This window comes from Myodes glareolus, chromosome 13 (assembly GCF_982192425.1).
Source record: "Myodes glareolus chromosome 13, mMyoGla1.1, whole genome shotgun sequence".
In the NCBI taxonomy this organism is placed as follows: Eukaryota; Metazoa; Chordata; class Mammalia; order Rodentia; family Cricetidae; genus Myodes; species Myodes glareolus.
In genome coordinates, this window is record NC_142038.1 from 75,948,068 (window position 1) to 75,970,618 (window position 22,551).

Consider the following 22,551-nt stretch of genomic DNA (forward strand, 5'->3'; position numbering starts at 1 on the left):
ACTGCCTCCATGTTAAATACAATCCCAGGTGTGGGACCTTTTCCTCTCCTCTACCTCCCATACAGCAATACTTCCCAACATCATCCAGCAAAGCAGAAGGCAACTAGAAATTTACCAGTGACAGAGTGCAGTGTTACAGGTTTAATGATGACTGTAATATTATAGTTTCAATATACTCAAGTCTTTAAGTAATTACTGATACTATTTTTAGGCACACGAAATACATTCATTGATCCTTTATGCTCGCACATTAACTCTCTCTATAACCCAAGCAGGACTTAACCTGAATATTCCCCTGCCTCAACTTTTGAAGTTCTGAGATTACAGATATGGGTCACTCACTCTAGGCAGATGGGTGTCATAAGCAAACACACACACACACACACAGCATTTTCCAGTGTTAACATTTTAAGTCAGAGGGGAGAAAAGACTACTTACAGTCACTAAAACTGAACATTTTAACATTTTACTCCAGCAGAGCGGTGGTGGTACACACCTTTAATCCCAGCACTCTGGAGGCAGAGGCAGGTTACAGAGAAACACCGTCTCGAAAATCCAAAAGGAAGGAAGGAAGGAAGGAAGGAAGGAAGGAAGGAAGGAAGGAAGGAAGAATCTACACAACTCAGTCAACAACTGGAATTTTGTTCTTTGTTTCTGTTTTGTGTTGTTTTTTGTTTTCAGGGTTTGTTGTTGTTGTTGTTGTTGTTTAGGTTTTTAAAAGCAAGATTTCTCCGTGTAGTTCTAGATGTCCAGGAACTCACTCTGACGAGGCTGGCCATAAAGTCAGAGATGCACCAGACTTTTCAAGGTGTACACTCCTACACACAGTCACAACAAATTGTTAAGACACTATCTATGTAACCCCAGCAGAACTGGAACTCTGTGTAGATTAGAGCTGCCTTGAACTCAGAGGTCAGGGTCAATGCTGAGATTAAAGGCAAGTACCACTAAGTCCAGCAAATTTTACCATTTTAGTATTCCATGGAGAATAAATGCCAAATTCTGGTATAAGTTTGGGTCAATTAAATGTTTTTTTTGCCAGGCGGTAGTGGTGCATGCCTTTAATCCTAACACTTGTGAGGCAGAGGCAGGTGGATCTCTGTGAGTTTGAAGCCAGCCTAGTCTACAAGAGCTAGTTTCAGGACAGGCCCCAAAGTTATGCAGAGAAGCCGTCTTAAAAACAAAAATTAAAAAAATGTTTTTCAATAAACCTACAAATAAAAAAAATGTAGCCATAGTAAGACAGATCATTGTTATGAAAATTAATCCTATCATATTTGGTAACAAACGCAGGTAAGAAACTGTGTTCCTTTATCAATGCCAGGCTGCGTGCCAGGGAGTCTCCAAGGCCAGTGGAAAACACTGCCTCCCTTCTTCCTGCAGGCCAGGCACCCCGCACCAGTGCAACATACAGCTTCCCACAAGGAGAAACTGAGTCATGGAGTGACCAGGTTATGACTGAATGACTCACCAAAAGTCTCTTATTCTCCCAGACAAAGGGCTCTTTTTTTTTTTTTAAGTTTTTTGAGACAAGGTTTCTCTGTAGCTTTGGAGCAGTCAGTAAGTAACTCTTGTAAACCAGGCTGACCTTGAACTCAGAGTTCTGCCTGTTCCTGCCTCTCAAGTGCTGGGATTAAAGGCATGCACCACCATTGCCAAACTGACAAAGGGCTCATTAAAACACAAATCAGAAAGTGAACCAACAAAATGAACCATTGGAGCATGACAGAAGATAGATCTACTCAGGAATGGTGGCAGTCAGGAGGCTTGCCTGGCATATATGTAGAGTTCAGGACCAGCCTGGCAAATTAGGAAGATGCCAAAATTTAAGAACATTTTAAAGGATCAGACATGGTGACCCACACCTTTAAACCCAGCACTTGGAAAGTTGAGGCAGTTAGATCTCGGCTAGTGTAAGGCCATCCCAGTCTACAGAAGGAGTTCCAGGACAGCCAGGACTACACAATGAGGCCCTGTCTCAGTAAAAACTAAAAATTTGTAAAAACTACTAACTACATTTTAAAAGAGTTGGGGACATCAAGTGTATAGCACTTGCATAGCATCCAAAAGGGTCTGGATTCAAAACCTAGTACCAGAAAATAATAAAACATGTAAAGAATGGGCAGTAAGATGGCCAGCTGGGAAACCACCTAGTGTGGTCCCGAGAATCCACAGTGAAGAGAACTGACTTCCCAAAGTTGTGCTCTGCTCACGGTAGCCTATGCACACACACGACAAAAATACACACCAACAATAAATTAAATAGCACAGAAAGGACACCTTCCCACTCCAGTGCTGCTGGGAAAGGATCTGGGATCTGGCTCATGCTTACAGCAGTAGACAAGACAGCCTCACTGTCCCTTGGAGTCCCTTGGTCCCAAGAGAACCCAGGAACCTGGTGCTCATGTAAATGGTCCACAGGCAAGAAGTCAGCTAGAAATGCTGACTTCAGTTCTGCCACCACTGGTTTCCTAGAGGGAGCCCGAGGAGAAGATGGAGTGGGTGGAGGTGCTGCAGCCCCGGGCAGTGTTTGTCTTCCTGGTAGCTCATAAGCACTAAAGAAAGGCAGATGGTTTCTGCCTCTCAGCAGAGCAACTGTGGCTCCAGCCCCCCATCTATGGAGATGGTACCTGAGATCGCCCCCCATTTCAGTCCAGTTGTTTCATCACCCCACCACCACCACCACACAGCGAATCTTACTACACAAATGACTACAGGCAGCAATGGAAAATCAATGGGGGTCACCCACTCTTTGGAGATTTGTACCCTAAGCCAAACAACCTTATACAGGAAGCTCACGTTTTCTTCAACTAAAGTATTTCATAGAATTTGTAGTAGACTGGCGGTAACTGCTCACCAGCAGACCCAGATGTGGCTCAGATGGAGAAGACACATTTCTGTCAGCACAGCACCCTTTAAAGATACTTCTGCCAGTTGCTCACACCTGACTCCCAGTATCCTCTCCACAACTGTCACACTGACCACTCACTCTGCACAGAGGTTCAGCGCAGCCAGAGAAGGCACTGGAAGGTGCTGAGAAACCAAGAGGCCAGAACGAGCCCTCCTTGTAGTCAAGTCAGGAGCAACTTATGGGGACAGCTACGGTAGGGTTGCCATGCAAAGAAAGCCTGCTCATCTAGATGGCAGCTTGGTACTCTCCAAAGGAGGCTGGCCAGGATTTCGAGTGAGGAAGCAAGGCCACCAGGGACAGATGGCAGGTGGTACCAAGCAGCTCCACCACATGGAGGTTTCGGGGATCGAAGCTTGCGAGTCTATAGCCTTGTAAAAGGCCTCTCAGGAGTCCCCACTAGAAACCCTTGCTGCTCAGCCTCCTGGTCTCTAGTCCGATGCTGATCTCTCCTCTGAAGGACCCAAGCCACTAACAACAAGCCTAGAAGCAGCCCACGGCTGCCAGGATCCTCATCCACATTAGTCACATTAGGATGAGTGGATGAGTCACATTAGGCTCCTTTTTCAGCTTCTTGTTCTTTCCAACAGATTGGATTTATTAAAAGCAATTTTGAATTTTTACATCACAGAAGCACAAGAACAAACCTGACTCCATTTGCAATAGCACCATTCCCCAAGCAAACACAGAGGCCTCCCCATGAACACTGAGACCAGACACTGTCTTCACAGTAACCTGTGGTTGGTGGAAACAAGACACAGTGGCCCCAAACCTGGCTGCTCCTTAACCAAAGCAACATTTGCCTCATTTAACTACACAGTATGATTGGGGTAGGAGGAGGAGTGGAAATAATCATTTTCCAACAAATAACAAAATCTAATTACCACTTCAGATGTTTGGAGTCGCATACAACACTCCAATTTAATTTAATTTATACAGGAGCCAGAGATGGTTCTGCAGAAAAAGGTGCCTGCTGAGAGTCTGGCTACCTGAATTGTACCCTCTAATCCACATGAAAAAGAAAAAACAGACTCCACTGTCTTCTGATTTCCACATGTGTATGGTGGCATACATACATCCTGGACACACGAATATTCTACACATATATCATGCATACATGCAATACTACAGACACACACAGGCATGCATTCATACTTATTCATTCATACTTATAAGGGTTCAAAATAGTTTTTAACCTAACATTTGCAATAAACAGAACCAGCTAGAAGACTGAGTAGCGTGATGCTTGTCTGTTTTGGCAGAAGCAAGTGGGCCACTTTAAGGAAGCTTGGTTCTGTGCCACACAGGTCTGAGACACAACCTCAAATATAAAAAACAACGTGGAAGCCTTTCTCATCCTAGTGTCAGTGCCGTGGTCACTGAGCAGACATTTATAGAATGCATTGCGTGCCAGCTACAGCTTTCCTAGCTCTGACAGTCTCAGAGAAAAATGATCATTTAAATCTGTTTTCATTGAAGGAATCTGGTCCAGAGAAATGATATTTCTTAAATATCATTTAAGATATTTAAATATGTTAAATATCTTAAATATGTTAATTTGGGCTTGAGACAGCAAGCCTGTTTGCAGTTCCTAACCCTCCGGGACTACACTTTCGGTTTGGCCTCCAGCTATTGTATGGAAACACAAATTCCTAGGCCCCACACCCAGAAATTTTGACTAAAAAAAAAAAAACTCCAGGGTGTGGCTTAGAAATCTGTAGTATTTTAAAGTACCCTAAACAACCCAGGGCCAAATTAAATATAGCCAATAGTTACTAGCTAACAAGCTCCTAGTCTAGTACCAGCCACACAACCGTAGGCTGGGGGAGTATCTCAGATAACCTCAGTGGCAATGGAAATCACCTAGTGTATCTTGCCTAGAAAAAAAAAAACAAAAAAACAAAAACAAACAAACAAAAAAACCTTTTGGAACTCAGACTAAAGGCTGAGGGAGGCCAGAGAGACATTAAAGTGGGGAAATGCTCTAGGTAAAACCAAGTTCTCACCACAGTGAGAGAACCCAGAAAGCATCATTGCAGAATCAGTGACCCCTGGAAGGTGGCAAGGACTCCCAGGAAGAGGGCACAGGTTACAGGAAGGACAGTGGAAACAATAGCCACGACCTTTGCCTTGTACAGATCTGAGAAAGCAAAACTGGAGCTGACAGACGTTCCCGTCGATTTTTCTAATCTACCTTTGGAATACATAGTGACTCTGACTGGGGAAAGAGGAAGGAAGGAAGGAAGGAAGAAAATGTAGCTGGGCAGTGGAGGTGCACACCTAAATCCCAGCACTCCAGAGGTAAAGGCAAGTAGATCTCTGAGTTTGAGGCCAACCTGGTCTACAAAGAGTTCTAGGACAGTGGGAGAGGGGACCCTGTCTCAAACACAAAACTGTGGGAGGGGGGAGGTGAATACAATCAATCTGAATCTTTTGTAAAGTTTGCCATTTTGTTGACATTCAAATATAATTTCCTCTAAAAACTATTCTTAGGTAGCAATTCACTAAACTGTTGGTTCAGGTTATTATACTGCTGATAAGATAAAATTTAAAACAATTGGATACAGAACAGTCTTCTCAGGCAGCCCAAATGGTTCCCACTTACCCCTGAGGCAGTGGGTTGTGCTGAAGGAGAAGTGGTTTTGGTGCAGTCCTCTGAATTAGAAGAGGAGGAAGTTGGAGTCATAGGGACAGAGCTACTGCTGTTACCTGCAAGAGATGAGCTGTGAGTACATCTGCCTCTGCTGTCTAAACTGGAAAACACTTTCCAGATAAAATGGAATTTTATTACACTCACCGGAGCAAGCTTTGGACTTATTGATGTTTTTAGGTTTTCGTTTCCTGGTTTGAATGCCTTCTTTTTTCATAGCAAGTGGCCGAGGCACCTGAAAAATGTCCACAGAAATACCTAAGTATCACTCTGAAGGAAACAGACAAAAGATGTGATTTTGGTACTCAAAGCCCTTATAGGAAAGTGGCAGAATGGGTTCCACCTCCAGGACCGCCGGAGGTGAGCCATCCATTTCTCAGTACTGAGGACTCAGGGGTGCTCGGAAAGCACATGGAGCCACATTACCCAGCTTTAAACAAAATAAAGACTTTGGTGTAAATTTCAATATAACTAGATAGATAGATATTAATAATACATATAAATATTATATATCTATTCTAAATGCATAGAGATTTACCCTTTTCTCCCAAAATAAAGATTCATTCAGGGGAAAAAAATATAGTTTACCATGGACAATTTAATCTTTTCACCCTTACAGTTATTATCTGAAATACATTAATTTTAGAGACAATATTTATTGTATGAATATTTACTTTTAATATCTTTTAAATAAAGAGATCAAATACCTTCTCCCTAAAACACAGGTTATTGCCTTTGTAAACTGAGCCATTATTAGCCAGACTACTGGTTGATGTGGAGGGCACCAGCATTCAGAAGGCTAAGGCAGGGGACACAGTACCCTGGGCTTTGAGACTGAGGTCAGCCTAGGCTATAGAATGAGACCTTGTCTCAAAAACCAGACAAAAATTGAGATTTATAATAACCTCCACAGTCCTTTAATGAAGTATAGACTCTAACTGAAGATATCAAAGGTAACTTCTTCAAACAAAAGTCTTTGTCAAATTTCTTAAAGCTGAAGATCTATAGTAATCATTATTTTGTTGTCAATTTTACATTTCTTTTTTTTCTTCTTGATATAAGGCTTGTCTGTGTAGCCCTGGCGGTCTTGGATTGAAGGCACGCACTACCACACCTGACTCATGTTTATATTACTAAAATCAGGATGTTTTCACCAAAAATGTCAGTGTCAGATTAGCTGGTTGTGTGTTATCTCCTGGCCCCTTGGTGACTGAAGTACTCACATTACAGTTTTGGATTCAATGCCGTGTATACACAATATGCTCAGTTTTTCACTTTCAGATCATTTTTTTTTACCTTTTTTTAATTTGCTTTTTCATCTGCCTTATAATTGAAAATATACAGTTTAGGTACTAAATGTATGCGCTCATAAACGGAACAATGGCATACCCCATGGAGTTTCATATAGAGTCCGCAAGCATTGCACACGGGTTCGCCCTCGGCGTTCCTGCGCCATAAGGTGGTGGTTGTGGTGTGACAGTTGGCACAAGACAGTCCCAGCCGCCGCGACGAGGGCTAGAAAACAGCATGGAAGACACTAAGCCGAGAAACACGATTTTGTGTATTTCAGTGCTTTATATATCATGCTCCTATCTTAAACAAAAAGCAAAACAAAAATCCTATTTCCAGTTATACATGAAATGTCCCTTCAGAACAAAATCTGAAGTGTAAGTAGGCAGACGTTTCTGGACCAGAAATCTTGAGGTCTGCATAGTGTGCTTGATCCCACAGGTGAGTCTCCCCTTGCCTGTTACTAAGAGTTGTCAGATAACCTGGAAGCAACCGTACATTGTCCATGCAAAGTTATCCCAGCATCACACATGTTCCCATGGTGGCTGCTCCTCCAAGAATTCAGGTTTCCATGTATTATTGCTGACAAATTAGATTTTCTGAAAGTTGCCCCAAACAGATCTTAATTCTAGAACAACAAAAATACAAACCCTGCAGCCTGCTCGGTTGTCACAAAACACAATTATAGCTGCCAGTGTGCTAAATGGCTTTGGTCATCTAAGAACTGGCGATAGCTACATCTATTTTTCAGGCACATGTAGAGAAAAATCAACCCGAAACCATAAAAGCATGAGTGAGAGTCAGGCTGGTGGGGGAGCACAGCTTTAACCCCAGCACTGGGGAAGCAGAGGCAGACAGTCTCTGAGCTGTAGACCAGCCTGGGCTACACAGAGAAACCCTGTCTAGAAAAAAATAGAGAGAAAGAAAAAATAGAAACTATATAAAAAAAGAAGAGTGAGAAAGAAAAGCTGGGGATCTTTACCTGTAACTGTCGCTCTGGTGCCTGAATTGTTGTGTCTGTTTTACAAGATTCAAGCACATTTGACAACATTCTTTTCGTGTTAACGCTCTTTTGTATATGGTGATATTGACACACCTTCACTTGTCCCAATTTTTCTTCGTATAAATAGTTAACTGGTATCACCAGGGCAAGTCCTGTCTAATGCTACCCTTTATGGCCCTAACATTCTCGAAGAAATGTATTTCCTCCATACCCCTACATAAGCTTGTGGAAGGGGATGAAAACATTACCCTCTCTCAGAAAGACAAAATATGATTTTTTAGATTACACAATATAAATTGTTTAAAATTACTAAAAACAGGTTGTGCCAATACCACATCTTATACATAATTAATAGATATTAGTATATATATGCTTATTTATATTAAGCGAAAATGTGGGAATCAAAGCAAATTTTAGGTGATAGAACTCCAAAGGTTCCCAGGTTCAGTTCATTTTAGAAAAATAATAATCCATTTTATAAAGAATAGAGAAGATGTTGGGTATACATTGGATATTCATGGGTCAGAGAATCAGGATTTCAAGATTTTTGAACATAAATATAATTGATAAAACAGGATTTTGCATCTATAGCTCACACCTGTTCTAGAAAGCCAGAGGCACTTTCATGACCCCTACAACCTTCCTAAGAACTCGGAGCTACTAATTCTCAGAATTCAGAACACTTGCTGATAGAACAACTTGACAAATAGCTTTGCTAAAACAACAACAAAAATATTAGCAAAACCTACACTCTGGCAAAGACTTTTCTCTCCCCCTTCTTTGGGGTTTCTCTACATAAACATGAAATTAGTGAAGGAGGCAGGATGACTGCTTTATGAACAGGTCATTTATGACAGTTTCCAGTGGAATTTAGAGCCAGCGTGGAGCAAATTGTTATCAGAATTTGCCATTCCAACAAAGAGCTTTATGATTCTCAACTGCAGATCACAAGTGAAGGCAGTCTCCATAAAGATGTGAAATGAAGGTGGGTGAGCTGTAAACCGTCTGCTAACAGCAACCTCGGTTCTGTTCTTCACTGACAAGGAATTCAAGCTACACCATAAACCTCTTATTACAAGTTCAAATTCATGGTGATTGGATGATTGGCTCTATCCTGCTGGTTTAACAAACTGGAGTTCAATACTCTGCTTCTGAGAACTAAGCCAGACCTACCAAAGGTATAAGCCCACAAGGAGAACTAATTGATAGTGACACACCCTACAATTGGTATCATTTATAACTCATTCCCAAAGCGTATTGACTGACCTTGGTTACTGCCAAGACACCTGCCACAGAAAGAAAACTAATTGATTCACAGACATTTAAATTGTTTTTCTTGTGGATAACAAGTTTTACTGGTCCGTGCATGAAATAAATGGTGCTATCAAAATACAGTGCCTAGTTGATCAAATTTATAATTCAACAAGAACCTACAAAGCTACTGCTCGTTCACCAAGTTTTTGCCCAGTTTTAAATAACAATGTTACCTTTCAGAGCTAGGACTCCACAAGAATAAAGATTTCCCTCCAGAAAGTAATGTTTCATTGTTCATGCTTTAAATGAAAGTAAGAATTTCCATGGAATAGTTTCTGACTACTTTGTTTTTAATAAAACATATAAGGATTACAAAAGCTGGTGAGTTGATCACATTCTGAATTTAAGGATACCCTTTAAAGAAATCCCTAAACTGGAGAAATTGCTCCACTTAAATTAACCTTAGCTACTTTATTTTAAATGCATTAAAAACAAAACAATCATAAAACTAATTGCCCCTTCTTAAGGTGTCAGACGTAGGTTGTGATGCAATTTCGCTCTAATCTAGTTAACACAAACAACATGTATAGCATTTGTTCTGCTAATTAGAGTATAACAATTAAATAAATTACCTGGGTCCTTAAGATGTCTGGCATCTAATTGCAAATCATCTACTTTAAATGGCATTTAGAACGCCATCAGTTGGGACTAGACAAAAGTTAGTATTAAGGTGTAGCTCATGAAAGTTTGCTTTTTCATTTCAGCTTTAAATGTCCTAACAAATGACTACACGAGCTTAATCACAGAAAAATTAAGAATTCCCCATACTTATTTTTAAAGACGGTAAATGTTTGAATTGGTGAAAGTTTACAATTTGAGACATTCAAGTTCTGTGACATTTTCTTGTAGAATCGTCAGATTTCAAAATAACTAATGTTTGAGCAAATACATTTTCACCATACTCAGGACAATTTAAAAGACAAGAATCGGAACAAAATAGGGCTCTGGAAGGAAAAGCAGCTGCCCCAGATAGGTAGGCAGCTCGGAAGAACTGCTTGCCCAGAGAGGTAGGCTGTGCTGACCACGTTAAAGTGGGGCTTCCGGTTGACCATTTAGGCATTGAAATCAACCCTGAGACACAAAGCCCATCTTCCCTTGCCTACATTTGCTGAGGACATTACCTGCAGCCACAGTTTCTTAGAGTATCCATTATGGACACTGGCTAAGAGTATCTCAAGGTAAATATGTATCTGTACTTTTTAAAAATTATAAAACAAAAAGAGGCAGCACAGGAGCTGAAGATGCAATGCAGCAGCAGACACTAGCTTGCCTTGTGTTTTTCATTCAGTCCCTGGTACAGGGAGGGAGCGGAAGGGAGACTGCTACAAGCCACACTTTTCTTTTTTGTCCCTTGGAAAGACCTGTCTTAGGAGTTCTGGCGAGCAGGCGTGGCGGGGGGGGGGGGGGGGGGGGCAGAGAGGGGGAAAGTGGAGGTACAGCAGGTCCCGCACCCTGCAGTGACACTCACCACGCGCTTCTGCGGCTTGATGAGGGGCCGACTGAGGCCGTTCATCTTGCTGTAAAGGCCGCATGCATTGCACAGGTAGTGGCCTGTACCATCTCGTCGCCACAGCGGCGTCTGGATGGAGCCGCAGTTCACACACTCGCGACTTTCGGACAGATCCTCCAGCAGGTCTGTGGGAGATCGAGAACCAGAAAACAGTGAGGTCGCCCGCCCCAAATGGGTGATCAGAAGTTTGAGGCGAGCCCCAGGATCCTCAAAGCACCAAGACCTGGCCTTGGCCGCCTAGGATCAGCTGACCACTGACCCACACTCCAGGGTCCTTCCCCAACTCTACCCCCGCTCCCCCCCAGCCCGCGGTGGGGTCAATAGAAACCCCAGTGAGTCAGAGGCCCTGAAAATGATGTGACCTGGAGAAGATCGCTCCGGTTGCTTTATTGCTCTTCCCGGGCTGTCTAAGGTAAAACTGAGGTCGTCCTAATTATAAAATGCAACTTAATCAAACCCAAGCGAGCTTTGCAACAATCACTGATTGCTGACCTCCCCTAAAACCCACAAATAACCAGGACTCACTGCCCGTTTATTGTTACCAAGTAATTTGAAAGTATTTTTGTGCCCATCACACTTCGTCTTACATGTCTTTTCTTCCATTAAAAAACGTATTTAAAATACTGTTGATAGCACTCATATTGATTAGTTATCAATTATAAATAAGAAAATAAAGGTTTTTCTTGGAAAGAAGAAAGGCAGGTTATTAAGCATAGAGAATACATTTTATTTTCATGTCATAAGGATCTAACACTGAAATATTCTGATTTCTATCTAAAATCTATTTTAAATATGGTTCTATGGTTCTTCTTAGCAGACTGCATATTTTAAACATGTATTTTAAATATAGGTTTCCATCTTTTCAGATTATGTGGTTACTTTTGGAATTTGAAATTAAGCTAAGGCTAATTAAAAACAAATCAAAAATAATCTTAATTAGCAGAAATGATAGCATCTGCTATTTCTCCTCAAGGAGGTAAAGCACGAAAGGATTCCTTCTCTAAAGCTGACCACTATTACATACAGACTTTGTAAGAACGGATCTGTCTGTGTGGAGCCTTTCTGCTACAGGGTAGGACATTCTCCGAGAAGCAGTCAAGTCACTTATAAAGGTGAATAAACACTGCGCTTTGGCCTTTTATTTGAAGAGTATCCTGCCAGCATAGCGCTATGCCCCCCATTCCCCTGATGTTCATAGTTTTTCGACAGTCAGTAATGTGGTAAAGATATCTAAATATGGTTTTAGCATTAAAATGCTTTTACCATTAATTTTTACCTTACCAAAAAAAGAGTGTCCTTCATTTCTAGAGTTATATCTTAGATGTAAAGGAAACTAACATCCCACACAAATGAGTTCAAAGTTATCCTGGGGACACTGGAACTTAAAACACATCACAAAGATTTATTCTTCTCCGCCCTAAAAGCCACTATTGACCACGGTAATCAGTAAAATACTCAGGACTTCAAGGACACTGAAGTTAAACAAGGCATTTGTCTTTGCTGTTGACTTTAAAATGTTACCTATAAGAGAGCCAGCCCCTCTTCTAGAGTGGGGCATTCCCTGGAAAAACCCAGCCCTAGGTCTGGCCTCATTCACCCGCTAGGAACAATAAAAAGGCTCCCTAGAGACTGTGTGGATGCCCTAGGTAGAATATAATCCTCTGGAGACCCAGAGATAAAATTTCAAGTTCTAGAAATTTTTTTAACTAAATTTTTAAAAAGTCTAGTTCCTTTTCTGCCCCTCAGCAAGGTTCAGACAGCAATAATTCTAAAATGACGAAAGAAAATACACTGTAATCATAAAACCTGATTGCACTGGAGGTTGGCACCTCTATCCTAAGTGGTCCCTTGGGGAGCTCCTGGGAAGTGACAGACTCTAATCAGGTGTGGTTACTGGACTCACCAAGGAATGGCGCTCTGCTCAGTAGGAGCTTAAAGAAGTTCAGGATGGGGCTGTGAGGACCTCAGCTCATCTCAGTGTGAACTACTTCAGATCTATCCACCAGGCAGGGAAAGGGTATGAAGCAGGCGCATGCAAGAAAGCTCCTCAACTGTGAGACTGACAACAGAGTCAACCTCCAAATGTGGAGGATGATGATGATGATGATGATGATGATGATGATGATGATGATGATGATGATGCTAATAATAATAATAATAATAAATTGTGGAGACAGGAAGATGGCAGCAAATTCAAGGCCAGCCAGCCAAGAGCTATACAGGGAGATCCTGGCAGAGGGGGATGAAGGTAAAGAAGCAGTAATGCCTGTGTGATCAAACTTGAGACCACCCTTCTATCCAGCTCTGCCTTGGTTGCTGCTTCTTTTCTTAGCAGACTGCAAGACCTATATGTCGGCCTTCACTCCAACCTTTTTTTAAAAACTGCTTAAGTCTACAGATTTTTCCCTACTCTGCAATGCTCAGAGACTGGGGTGGGGGAAATAATCTAGGAAAATATAGGCTAATTTCAAAGCCAGAAGACACTTCTGTGGTGCCTGTGACTGCATTTCTCAAAGGGGTTCACTGCTCTCAGCATCTAGAGATAGGATTTTGTCTGTCTCTGTGTAAGCTATCTCAGTCAAGTGAGGTGGCTCAGGCCTAGAGAAAAGGAATTTAGAGAGAATGTTAAGGTGTGTCAAGCAACAGGCAGGGCAGGGGGTGTCCTCAAACAGAAAGCACTCCGTTCCCACAAACTCACCCCTGACAAAAGTGCCACACCCAAGTCACAACTCCCTTCTCATTCTTTGAAAAATTTTAGTTTCCAGGTCTCTACCCTCGGGAGCTAAACATGGTCTTTCTATCAAGCCCCAAGCCACAAGGGCACAGAAACAGGATCATCCTCCCTAAGTCTCTTTTCTAGCCTGGCAGGAAAGGTGCAGGAGTTAAGGGAGTGGGGGCTGAACTACCCTGTCTCTTGGCCTTTCCCAATGTGACCACTGAGGCCCTATTCAGATCAGGTTCTCCATTTGGTTGCCACTAGACTTCCTGAGCAAAAGCTGAGAAACACCCCCATTCAGTCTAACAGATGAGGTGCCCTGAAAGGACTGTCCCTAAACCAAAGTGGAGAGGGGCTCCCAGAATAATGCAAAGATTCTTTGGACCAGTATCCTCCGTTCCTCCTAACACCGACTATCTGCCCTCAAAAACATTACATTTTTTTTTCCTGATAGAAAAAGTTGTTCAGTGAATGAAAGCCCCGGAGGAGGAGGATTTACGAATGAACTCTGGGCTCAATAAAAGGCGGCGGAGGAAGAACACAAGCCTGCCTCATACCTGCTCTTGCTAACAGCGGGACCATTTCCAAACCAAGGTCTCTCCAAGGTAGTTGACGATTGTTTTCTCACTTTACACTTAAATAGTTCCTGGCACTTAAGAGGATGGTGTACCTTGGCCCACCTGGCCAAGTGGGAGCTGCATCCCCAGTCCCACCCAGCAGATGCCAAGCCTGCACCAACTATCCTTAGGAATAATGTCAAGGCTGGCTGACCTAGGTCTCTTCTGATATCCTCCTCCCCTCCCCCATTGCTTGAGGGAACCGAGGCCAAGATCTTGGGGCTTTGGGTGTCCTATTTAAATACTCTCGTCCAAAGAAGCTCCTCACGTAGGCACTGAATAATGAATAGACTGTCTACCTAATCAAGAACCCAATATTTCAAACGCAACCAATCCTGGAATCTCACTCACCCAAACCAGACAGGTTATATGCGGAGCTCTGACCCCACAGATCTCTCAAACGAAAGGGTAAGTTTTCTCAATTGTCCGGTCTTTACTCAAGAAGCTTCCCCCCGCCCCGTGCACACCATCCCACCCCCAAAGCCTGAGCTAATAGGTGTGCATTCACTCTTTCCTGAACAAAAGTATCCCCACAGCATCACTGCTAGCCTGAGTATGCTGCCATTGATTTACAAAATCTTTGCTGGGGCCAGGACAGCTGTTTCATACCCTCCTCCGCCCCAAGTCCCTGGCCCGCTCTCCCTCACTGCGGCGCAATCCTTACCTGCGCTGGGGCCTCGCGGCACCGGAAGCGGGGCTCCGGCGCGGCTCTGTAAACTGTGCAGCACCGGAGTTTCGAAGGGTCCAGCTGGCCAGGCGGGCGTCAGCGGTGCACCCATGTAGGGCGAGTAAGTGGGGTGATGGTGATGATGGTGATGGTACGTCCCGTTCAGCGGTCGCGCCGCGGACAGCGAGCTGTACTGGTGCTCCCGGCCGCCCATGGCCGCCAGGCTGCTGCTGCCACCACTCACGCTGCCGGTGCCCGCGCTGCCCGCAGCCACATAGCCCCCTGGGTCCCGGGCGGCGCCGTTGGCTATGGGAGGGCTAGGCGAGTAGGGGAAGCGCGCCGAGGCGTGCGCGGTGGCCGAGCTCGCACCTCCTGGCCCCGCTGTCCCGCCGCCGGCTGTGCCACCCCCGCCATATGGGGGACTGTCGGCGGAGGCCTGGGGCCAGCCCGGGTGAGCTCCCGCGCCGCCCGCGTGGTTGCTGGGCCCGCTTCCCGCTCCCTGCAGGTATGGCAGGCCGGGCAGCATGGAACCCACTCGCGTGGTAGGGACGTAGACCGGAGAGCTGGCCGCAGCCGCCGCCGCCGCCGCGGCAGCCGCAGAATGCACAAATCCGCCGGGCGCGCCGTCGTAAGCGGCCGGCCCCTGGCTGGACAGGGCGGCGAGGGTCTGGTACATTTCCTCGGGTTGTTCGGTCGCGAAGGGGCTCAGCTTGGCGCCCCGACTGGACCACAGCAGCTTGCTGGCTGTAGCGGCCTGGTCGAGGTCAGTAAAGAGCAACAAGTCCTCCCAACTCGACAGGGCGTTCCCGGGGCCAGGGACCCCGGGCGCCGAAGGTCCGTGGGCAGCCGCGAAGGGGTGCGAGGCGTAGGGGCTGAGCAACAACGAGCGGCCCGGAGGTCCCGCCACCGCCTCGGTGTCGAGCTGCGGCGTCCGGCAGTTGCTGGCGCCGCAGGGACCGCGATCCCCGCCCCGGGAGCAGGAGGAGGACGAGGAAGAGTTCGGGGATAGCGGGGAGGAGGGCTCCCGCGCTGGAAAGGCCCCAGAGTCGCCGGCGTCCGCAGCAGCGGCCCCGAAACGCTTTGGCAGGCACCAGCCGCCGTCAGTCAAGGCCATCCACTGTCCGGCGCTGCTCCAATCTGACTTTTGGTTCCTGGGGTGGGATTGAGGAACAAGACAGGAAGACTATAGATAAAGTGGGTTTACCAAAAGCGTTGACAGTCTACCAACACGCTTCACTCCCTCTCCCAGCTTAGGGCATCCCCCCCCCCCCCCGCCTTAAGGATCCTGTGTCTGCCCCGTGTTTGAGGGGGTTAGAAAACGGGAAACGAAATCTGCGTAGCAGCCACAGGGTTCTCGAAGACCAATGTGTTCTCCTCCGTCACCCAGGACGCGTGTCCCCGCGCCCTCCCAGCCCACCACTCGATAGCATCCTTCCTCTGCAAGGCGCGCCACATCCCGGGAGTGACCACGAAGTTGACTGAGGTTTTTCTTCTGCCCCACCTTAGCAATAACTCTTGACACGAAAAAATTTCATGTGTGCCAATACTGTCTTATCCTGCCTCCTGGTAGGTGACCCTCTCCTAGGACGCCTCTGTGAAAGAGTTTCGCGCATGAAAATAGCTAGCGAAGGCAACCTGTCCCCGAAAACGAAACCGCCGCTTTTTCTCAGAGCTTCCCGGACCTCGCTAACCAAATCCAAGGCGAGCTCTAGAAAAAGCCACCAGTCCAGAGAACGTGGGACGCCAAGGCACACGCAGGAGTCCGGAAAGTAGTGTGGGAAACCCACCCGCGTCCAAGCCTACAGACCGCACACCTTGGACACGGACCGCGTCACTACCGCCGGCCCGAGCACTCACTCCGGCCAGGCCACCCCCGGCCCACCCCGTGGTCAACCAGAGGGGAAAAGCCAGATTGTTCCGGAATTGGACATAGCGGGGTGGAGCAGAGCGCAGAGAAAAGGAGGGGGGAAACACAGGAGGGGAGTGGGTGAGACCGCCCCAAACCCGAGGCCACCCCTAAGGGGAGAGCAGGAAGAATGACAGGGAGACTTGAAGGGGGTGGGAAGCCAGGCCGGCCTCTACCCGGCTGCTTTTCCAAATCACTTCGGCTCATCGGAGATAACCACACTAAAATTAATGCCCACGCACAGACTCGGGCATAGCAAGAAAGAAGTTTCTCTGCCCAATGGACTACGGGCTCCCGCCCCTTGGCGCTGAGATAACTCGGAGATAAGGCTGCGGGCAGATAAGCACTGGGGGGGGGGGGGGGTGCCTGGTCCGCAGTATCCCAGGAACCTGGGAGTCCCCGCAATCCTCCGGGAGTCAAGGAGGGGAACACCCTCGGAGGCGATCACGGCCGGAGAAAGGCCGGGAGTGCTGGAGGCCCTAGGGCCTGGGACTGGTGGGGTTGGAAGGAAGAGGGGGCAAACAAAAGGGGAAGCAGCCGAACCTCGGGCGAGCGACTTGCGTGAAGAACGGCAGCGGCGGAGGGTGCTCCCGAGCGCGGCGGAGTGACGCTGAGGGCGCTGGCGGGAGAGCGCGAGTCCGGGGTCTGCGAGTGGTTGCTGGCGAATAAAAAGGAGAGAGGAGGCGCCTCTTACTGCTCTGCCGGAAAACTGCAGCCTGCGTTCCTGATTGGACTCACCGAGCCCTAAACAAACAGCGCTCACCGAAGGGTGCCAGGCTGTGTGTGGGTCGGCTCTGCTCTCCCTGAGCTGCAGGGTGTGGAGGTGAAGAGGGGGGGAGGAGGAACGGGGAGGGGAGGAGAAAAAAGCGGGTGGGGAGGGGACGGGGAGGAGGAGGGGAGTGCGCAGCCCTAGCAGACAATAAGTGCTAGGCAGCCTGCGGGCGTGGACTGAGCAACTAGCCCTGTCCCCAGAGCGGGGCGAGTCCATCAAGGGGGCGCCCAGCTCGGGGACACCAGCGGGTGGTGGAGGCAACTGCACGCCGAACTTGGCCGGTGACCCATATTCATTCAGCGGTGGAACACATCCTCGGGTCCCCAGTTTTACACACACACACACACACACACACACACACACACACACACACACACACACGGGTCACACCCGGGGCAGAAGGGGGAGGAAAACTAGGCATGGGAGGAGCTGGGTCTTTGTAGCCCCTCACTGACCGCTGCTGCTAACAGGCGCGCCACCTCCTAGGTCAGCGCGCCCCTAAAGTCAGTGGGGAAAATGCCCAACTGGCCTTCCTATCTCCCCAACTCCACTTCCAAATTAAACCCCTCCTCCCCGCGCGCAGTTGCTAGTGACCAACCTTAAACTTTTCCGACCTTATTTCGGGATGCTCATGTAGTGGGGATCCTTTGGGATTCAGGGTGTCATCTGGGAAAGGTGACCTTGTGCACACTCCTACCTCGTCCCTGCTCTTAAAACATACACTAAATTCTTGGGAGGTTTTGTAGAGTTCAGGACGACATTCCCCAGCTAACCTCTGGGTCGTGGTGCCCCGAAAGGTTAAATCTACGAGGTGCCGGGACCGCCGTGGGATGAAAACACTGTCGTGTCCAGGGACACCAGTGCGGTTGTCGCGTTCGCTCTGAGTTTTCCCTGGACTTCAGATTACTCAAAGACAACACGTTGGGTAGGAGCAGGGTACCTTCCTGGGACCCAGAGAGAAACACCGTTTCTCCACCCCCAAGTCTCTCTCTGTACACACACCCCTTAGTAGCTACCTCCAAACGGTTATCACAGCTGTGTACAAACTGATACGGCCCTTAGCGGGCCAAGGACTGGAAACGAACACTGGCGGGGTTATCAGTGTGGATCTGTCAGCAGCGAGTCACGCACTGTTCGTCCCCAGGCAGCAGCCGTGATAAAGGTCTTGTTCCTTCGGGCTCACAGAAAGGATTTCTTCCGACAAGCTGGACACTGGAAGATTGTGGAAAGGGAATTGGACAGGAGGAGCTCCCTTATGGAAATGGATTTTTACACACACTCACAAAAAGGATTTCTTTCGACAAGCTGGACACTGGAAGATTGTGGAAAGGGAATTGGACAGAATATGGAAATGGATTTTTACACACACACACCCCAGGTAAATCAAAGTAAACACTTTCTATAGATCTTTCTGAAAGCATTTGAACTGTTTTGTTTTTTGACGTTTTAGTTTCGTTTGATATTGATTTTCGTTATTTTTCCAGTTAGAGGAAGGAGAGGGGTCCAAGCAGAGCTGAACATCGAGTCATGGGTACGCTGTAAAATACGATTTCCAGAGGGTGTGAGACCTCGCTGGAAAGGAGTTCTTTCCTTGAACTGAACCTGTGCGCTAGCAGAGAAGGGTCAGGGTCAGAACTTGCTGGGGGTGGGGGGGGAGAAGTCCTAATTCAGGAAGTTAACGAGAATTTTGCGTTTTCATTTCTCACTGAACATTTCGGCCAAACACTTCCGAATTTTAAATCTGCTACCGACCGTTCTAGTCTAACTGCGTCACTTTTTGCCTCCCCCACCCACCCCAACTCCCCGTCACTGGGACTAAAAGACTGAGAGATAGAAAACTCTGGAATGGAGACGCTAGCGGCTGGACTAGGACTCGGAGGTTTTGAATGTTAACCCACACGGGGTCGAAAGAGACTGGCACGGGCCGGCCCAAATCCCACCGCAGGTTTCAGCGGCTTGCTTTGGGTTGTTCGGTAAGTTCTGACCAAATTTTAAAGCGGACTGGATTTTGCTCATTTGTAAGCTATTCATTAACTCTGGACATCCTTTCTCCTTTGAGTTCAACTGTTCAGAAATAATGTCTCAAGTTTGCTCTTACAAGCAATTTTTACAATTCAGTTTTGCTAAAAAATAATGATTTATCTAAGTAAATTTGGCGTCCTGGCTGTGAACGGCCTTCAGGGTTGAGTGAGACCGAGTCACGGCGCAAGCTTGATTCTTGTCCCGGGTTTTATTTTATTTTATGTTTTTATTTGAAAGTTCGGGGTTACCCTGCGTAAATTTCCTAGTACAATAGTAACCCCCACACACACTGATCTGCTTTCCGGAAAGCCGCTAGGCAGCTGAGCCTAGGGAGCACACTGCCCCTGGCGCCTCTGGGACAGAGGTGAAGGGCCCGAACCATATTGACAGATTCGACAACGTTCGGGTTCTAGGGGCTAGGGAACGTACCCACAATTCTATCTTCCACATTTCCAAACATTTTGGTGGTGTCCCCAAACAAAGGAGGAAGATAGATCATTGTTTTTCCTCTCATGGCCACAAAAGTCACAAGAAAGAAAGAAAGAAAGAAAGAAAGAAAGAAAGAAAGAAAGAAAGAAAGAAAGACAGACAGACAGACAGACAGTAAAAGAAAAACTGGCTTTCCGAACGAGAAATAGGTTAGAGAAATAATTTCTCGTGTCAGATAATGTAAAGTCAAACTGTTTAACCCGATCGGCTGGCTAAAACAAGACCTGAACTGCCTGGAAACTCACTCCAGTTTGCTACTTTCGGACTCACGGACTCTGGCAACGACACCCTTGCGGCAAAGGCAGGTTTCAAAACCGTCCCCACTGGCCTCAGGCTAGCCGCTCCAGGGGAATGGAAGGCCAGCAGAATTCAGGATGCCAAGAGAAGAGAAAGCACCCCAAAGTAGGGGGAATCCCAAGGTCTGGAGATGGTCCCCATCATGTCCCAGATAACTCCTAGAAGTTTAAATGTTTTTATGGTTTTTTGCTTTGTTTTGTTTTGTTTCTCTTTCTTTTCCATTCCTTTTCTTTTGCCCCTCCTGTCTTCCCTTCCCGGTTTTGCTAATCTTCAACGAAACCTTTACGCACAGAATTATTTCGCCCCGAGGAGCAAGCCTTATGTCTACCTCCGAAAGAAAGCTGATTCTGGGGCACTGCCTGGCCCCCCTCCCCCGCCACGCCACTCCCCCACACACACTCATTTATTTGGGCCGGGCCACCCCACCAGTCGCCTTTCAAATCTAGCAGGAACACAGCAGCCAATTGGGCAGGGGGCGGGGGCTCTGTAGCTGAAACAGAAGGGGTGTTTGGGGACTTGGTGGCGCTTGGCTTGTGGGGGGGGGGCACCGCAGACCTGGGCCTGGTCGCGTGTCGCCATACACCTTTGGCCTGCAAACTTAAGCTCATTACCTTGTCATTTTACGAAGCTTCTCTCTGTTTCAACGTCGATTCAGAAAGGAGAGAAAATACGCCCGCAATTTCTGTCTTAATGAATTTTAGATTTAAAAATATTAGACTGAGGCTATAATTCACCGGAAAGTTACTTATTTGCAAGGATGTAAGTTCGATTCCCACGCACTCCAAAAAGAGAAGAAAATACACGTGTATAAATAAAGCCTTGCCGATTATACCACATTTCTTACTATCCACCCAACGATACAGGTTACCTTGGCTCTCTCCATTCTTCCCAGTGTCCCAGTAAAAGGGTGGACTGTGTCCCCACATGGAACACCAGCAACCAACCAGGATACTCTGATGCTTGCCTTTCCTTTCATCCCTCTCTCCCTTCCGATGCTTCCTTCTTTTTCCTTTCTTTTAATCCCGCTTCTTCCCTTTCCTTCTTTATTTTTAATTTCACATAAACAAACAAAACCGCTCCAGACGTGATCAGGTGGCGGTGGAAGAGCGAAGGTCTCCCCAATTCCTGGTGTAGGTCCCCCTCCCACTTGGCCTCGGGCGGTGGGAATCAAGCCACACAAGGGACCCCGCCCGGTGAGCGCCCAGTCCTAGGCGACCCCTACCCACGGCCGGCCTCTGACTCAACGCCGAGGTGGGCTCGCAGCTGCCCAAAAGGTCATCGCGGTGGTACCCCTCTCTGTGCGCTGTTTACGTGACTTAATGTACTTCTTACGCGGCGGTAAGTCGCGGTGGCGATAAGGTGGGGAGCCAGGGAGCAACGCCGTAAAAGCCCCACGCTGGGCTCCTGCGGCCCACCCTCAGCCATTAACCTTTTTACTTTCTTCTTCCCTCTCTCTTAAAGCTTGTTATCTGGGCCACCCAATGACCGACGAAAGATCTTCCCTCCCCACGTCTCCCATCGCAGTTTTAAACCAAATAAATTTAGCTATTAAGGCCCGAGACGTCTGACAAAAGATCGAAAGGTGTCTCTCTGGGATCGCTTAAAGAAGCCAAGAAGCTGGCGACTCTCAGAATCCCGATAAAGAAATTCCAGCCGGCGCCGACCTCCCTCCCCAGCCTGCTTACACCCAACACCCTGAGATCAGGACCTCAGAGGGCCACTGGGACGTGTGGCTACAGCTGAGGCAATGTCTAGGGTCCCGAGCCTAGGGTTGTTAGACTTTGGGAGCGGGCACTGAGGTCCCTAGAGCAGCGAGACCTGAAACATCTCCTGCCAAGCTTGCAGAAGCACCAAGGCCAAGGAAACCCGAAGTGGCTTTACATTTGCTTTTTTCCCCTTTTCCTTTGAGACAAAGTCTCTCATTATGCATGGCAGGCTAGCCTCAAACTCATGATCCTCGAGTCTCAGGTCTGTGCAGTATTGGGATTAGAAATGTAGCCTTGTCCTGCCGTTTTTATTGTTTGCTAATACTGAGTAATAAAGACAAAACCCAATCATACCGGTCTACCTTCCCCACGGTTCACTTTAGGAGCAGAGAAGCAAACCTCCTGTCCTGGGGTGGTGAGCAGAGCCGATCCCCTGGTAGAACTGGTGGTGGATCTGCACCCTGGGACAGAACCCAGGAAGGGTGTAGACTTTCCGAGGTTGGTTTGATCAAATTAAGTATTTGGAGTCATGACTAATTACGACCCAGCACGGTTAAAGCCCAAGGCTACGTGCTAGCCAAAACCACCACTTCCCTCTCTGAGGGTGAAGCCAGCAGGACTCAGGCAAGCACTGGGAGCGCATAGCTGGGATGGTAGACAATGTTTCCATGTTTTCTGGTTCTT

At 47.0% G+C, this 22,551-nt stretch overlaps 1 protein-coding gene and 2 long non-coding RNA genes across 5 annotated transcripts in view; 1 reads left to right on the forward strand and 2 right to left on the reverse strand.

The window, feature by feature from the left end:
- The window catches only part of Gata6 (GATA binding protein 6), a 31,707-nt gene extending 14,313 nt beyond the window's left edge, over positions 1-17,394 (reverse strand). The window contains exons 1-6 of one of the 2 annotated variants that reach the window (XM_087896256.1): positions 17,125-17,394; positions 14,673-15,826; positions 10,634-10,800; positions 6,948-7,073; positions 5,706-5,793; positions 5,514-5,617 (exon numbers count right to left, since the gene is read on the reverse strand). In XM_087896256.1, coding sequence (XP_087752382.1) covers positions 5,514-5,617; positions 5,706-5,793; positions 6,948-7,073; positions 10,634-10,800; positions 14,673-15,789 — 1,602 coding nt within the window. In that variant the 5' untranslated portion in view covers positions 15,790-15,826; positions 17,125-17,394. Of the gene's footprint in view, positions 1-5,513; positions 5,618-5,705; positions 5,794-6,947; positions 7,074-10,633; positions 10,801-14,672; positions 15,827-16,489; positions 16,791-17,124 lie in introns of those variants that run through there. The other variant, XM_085676321.2, reaches the window with a different exon arrangement.
- Positions 1-22,551, reverse strand: part of LOC148120062 (uncharacterized) — a 565,006-nt gene that overhangs the window by 290,834 nt on the left and 251,621 nt on the right. The window lies entirely within an intron of this gene.
- Positions 17,571-22,218, forward strand: LOC125409159 (uncharacterized). Of its 2 annotated transcripts, XR_007234706.3 has the most exons (4): positions 17,571-18,731; positions 18,838-18,884; positions 19,176-19,326; positions 21,623-22,218. It is a non-coding gene; the product is annotated as an uncharacterized LOC125409159 (long non-coding RNA). The 2 variants fall into 2 exon arrangements; XR_015734746.1 differs by lacking the exon at positions 18,838-18,884 and having other exon boundaries at positions 17,573-18,731.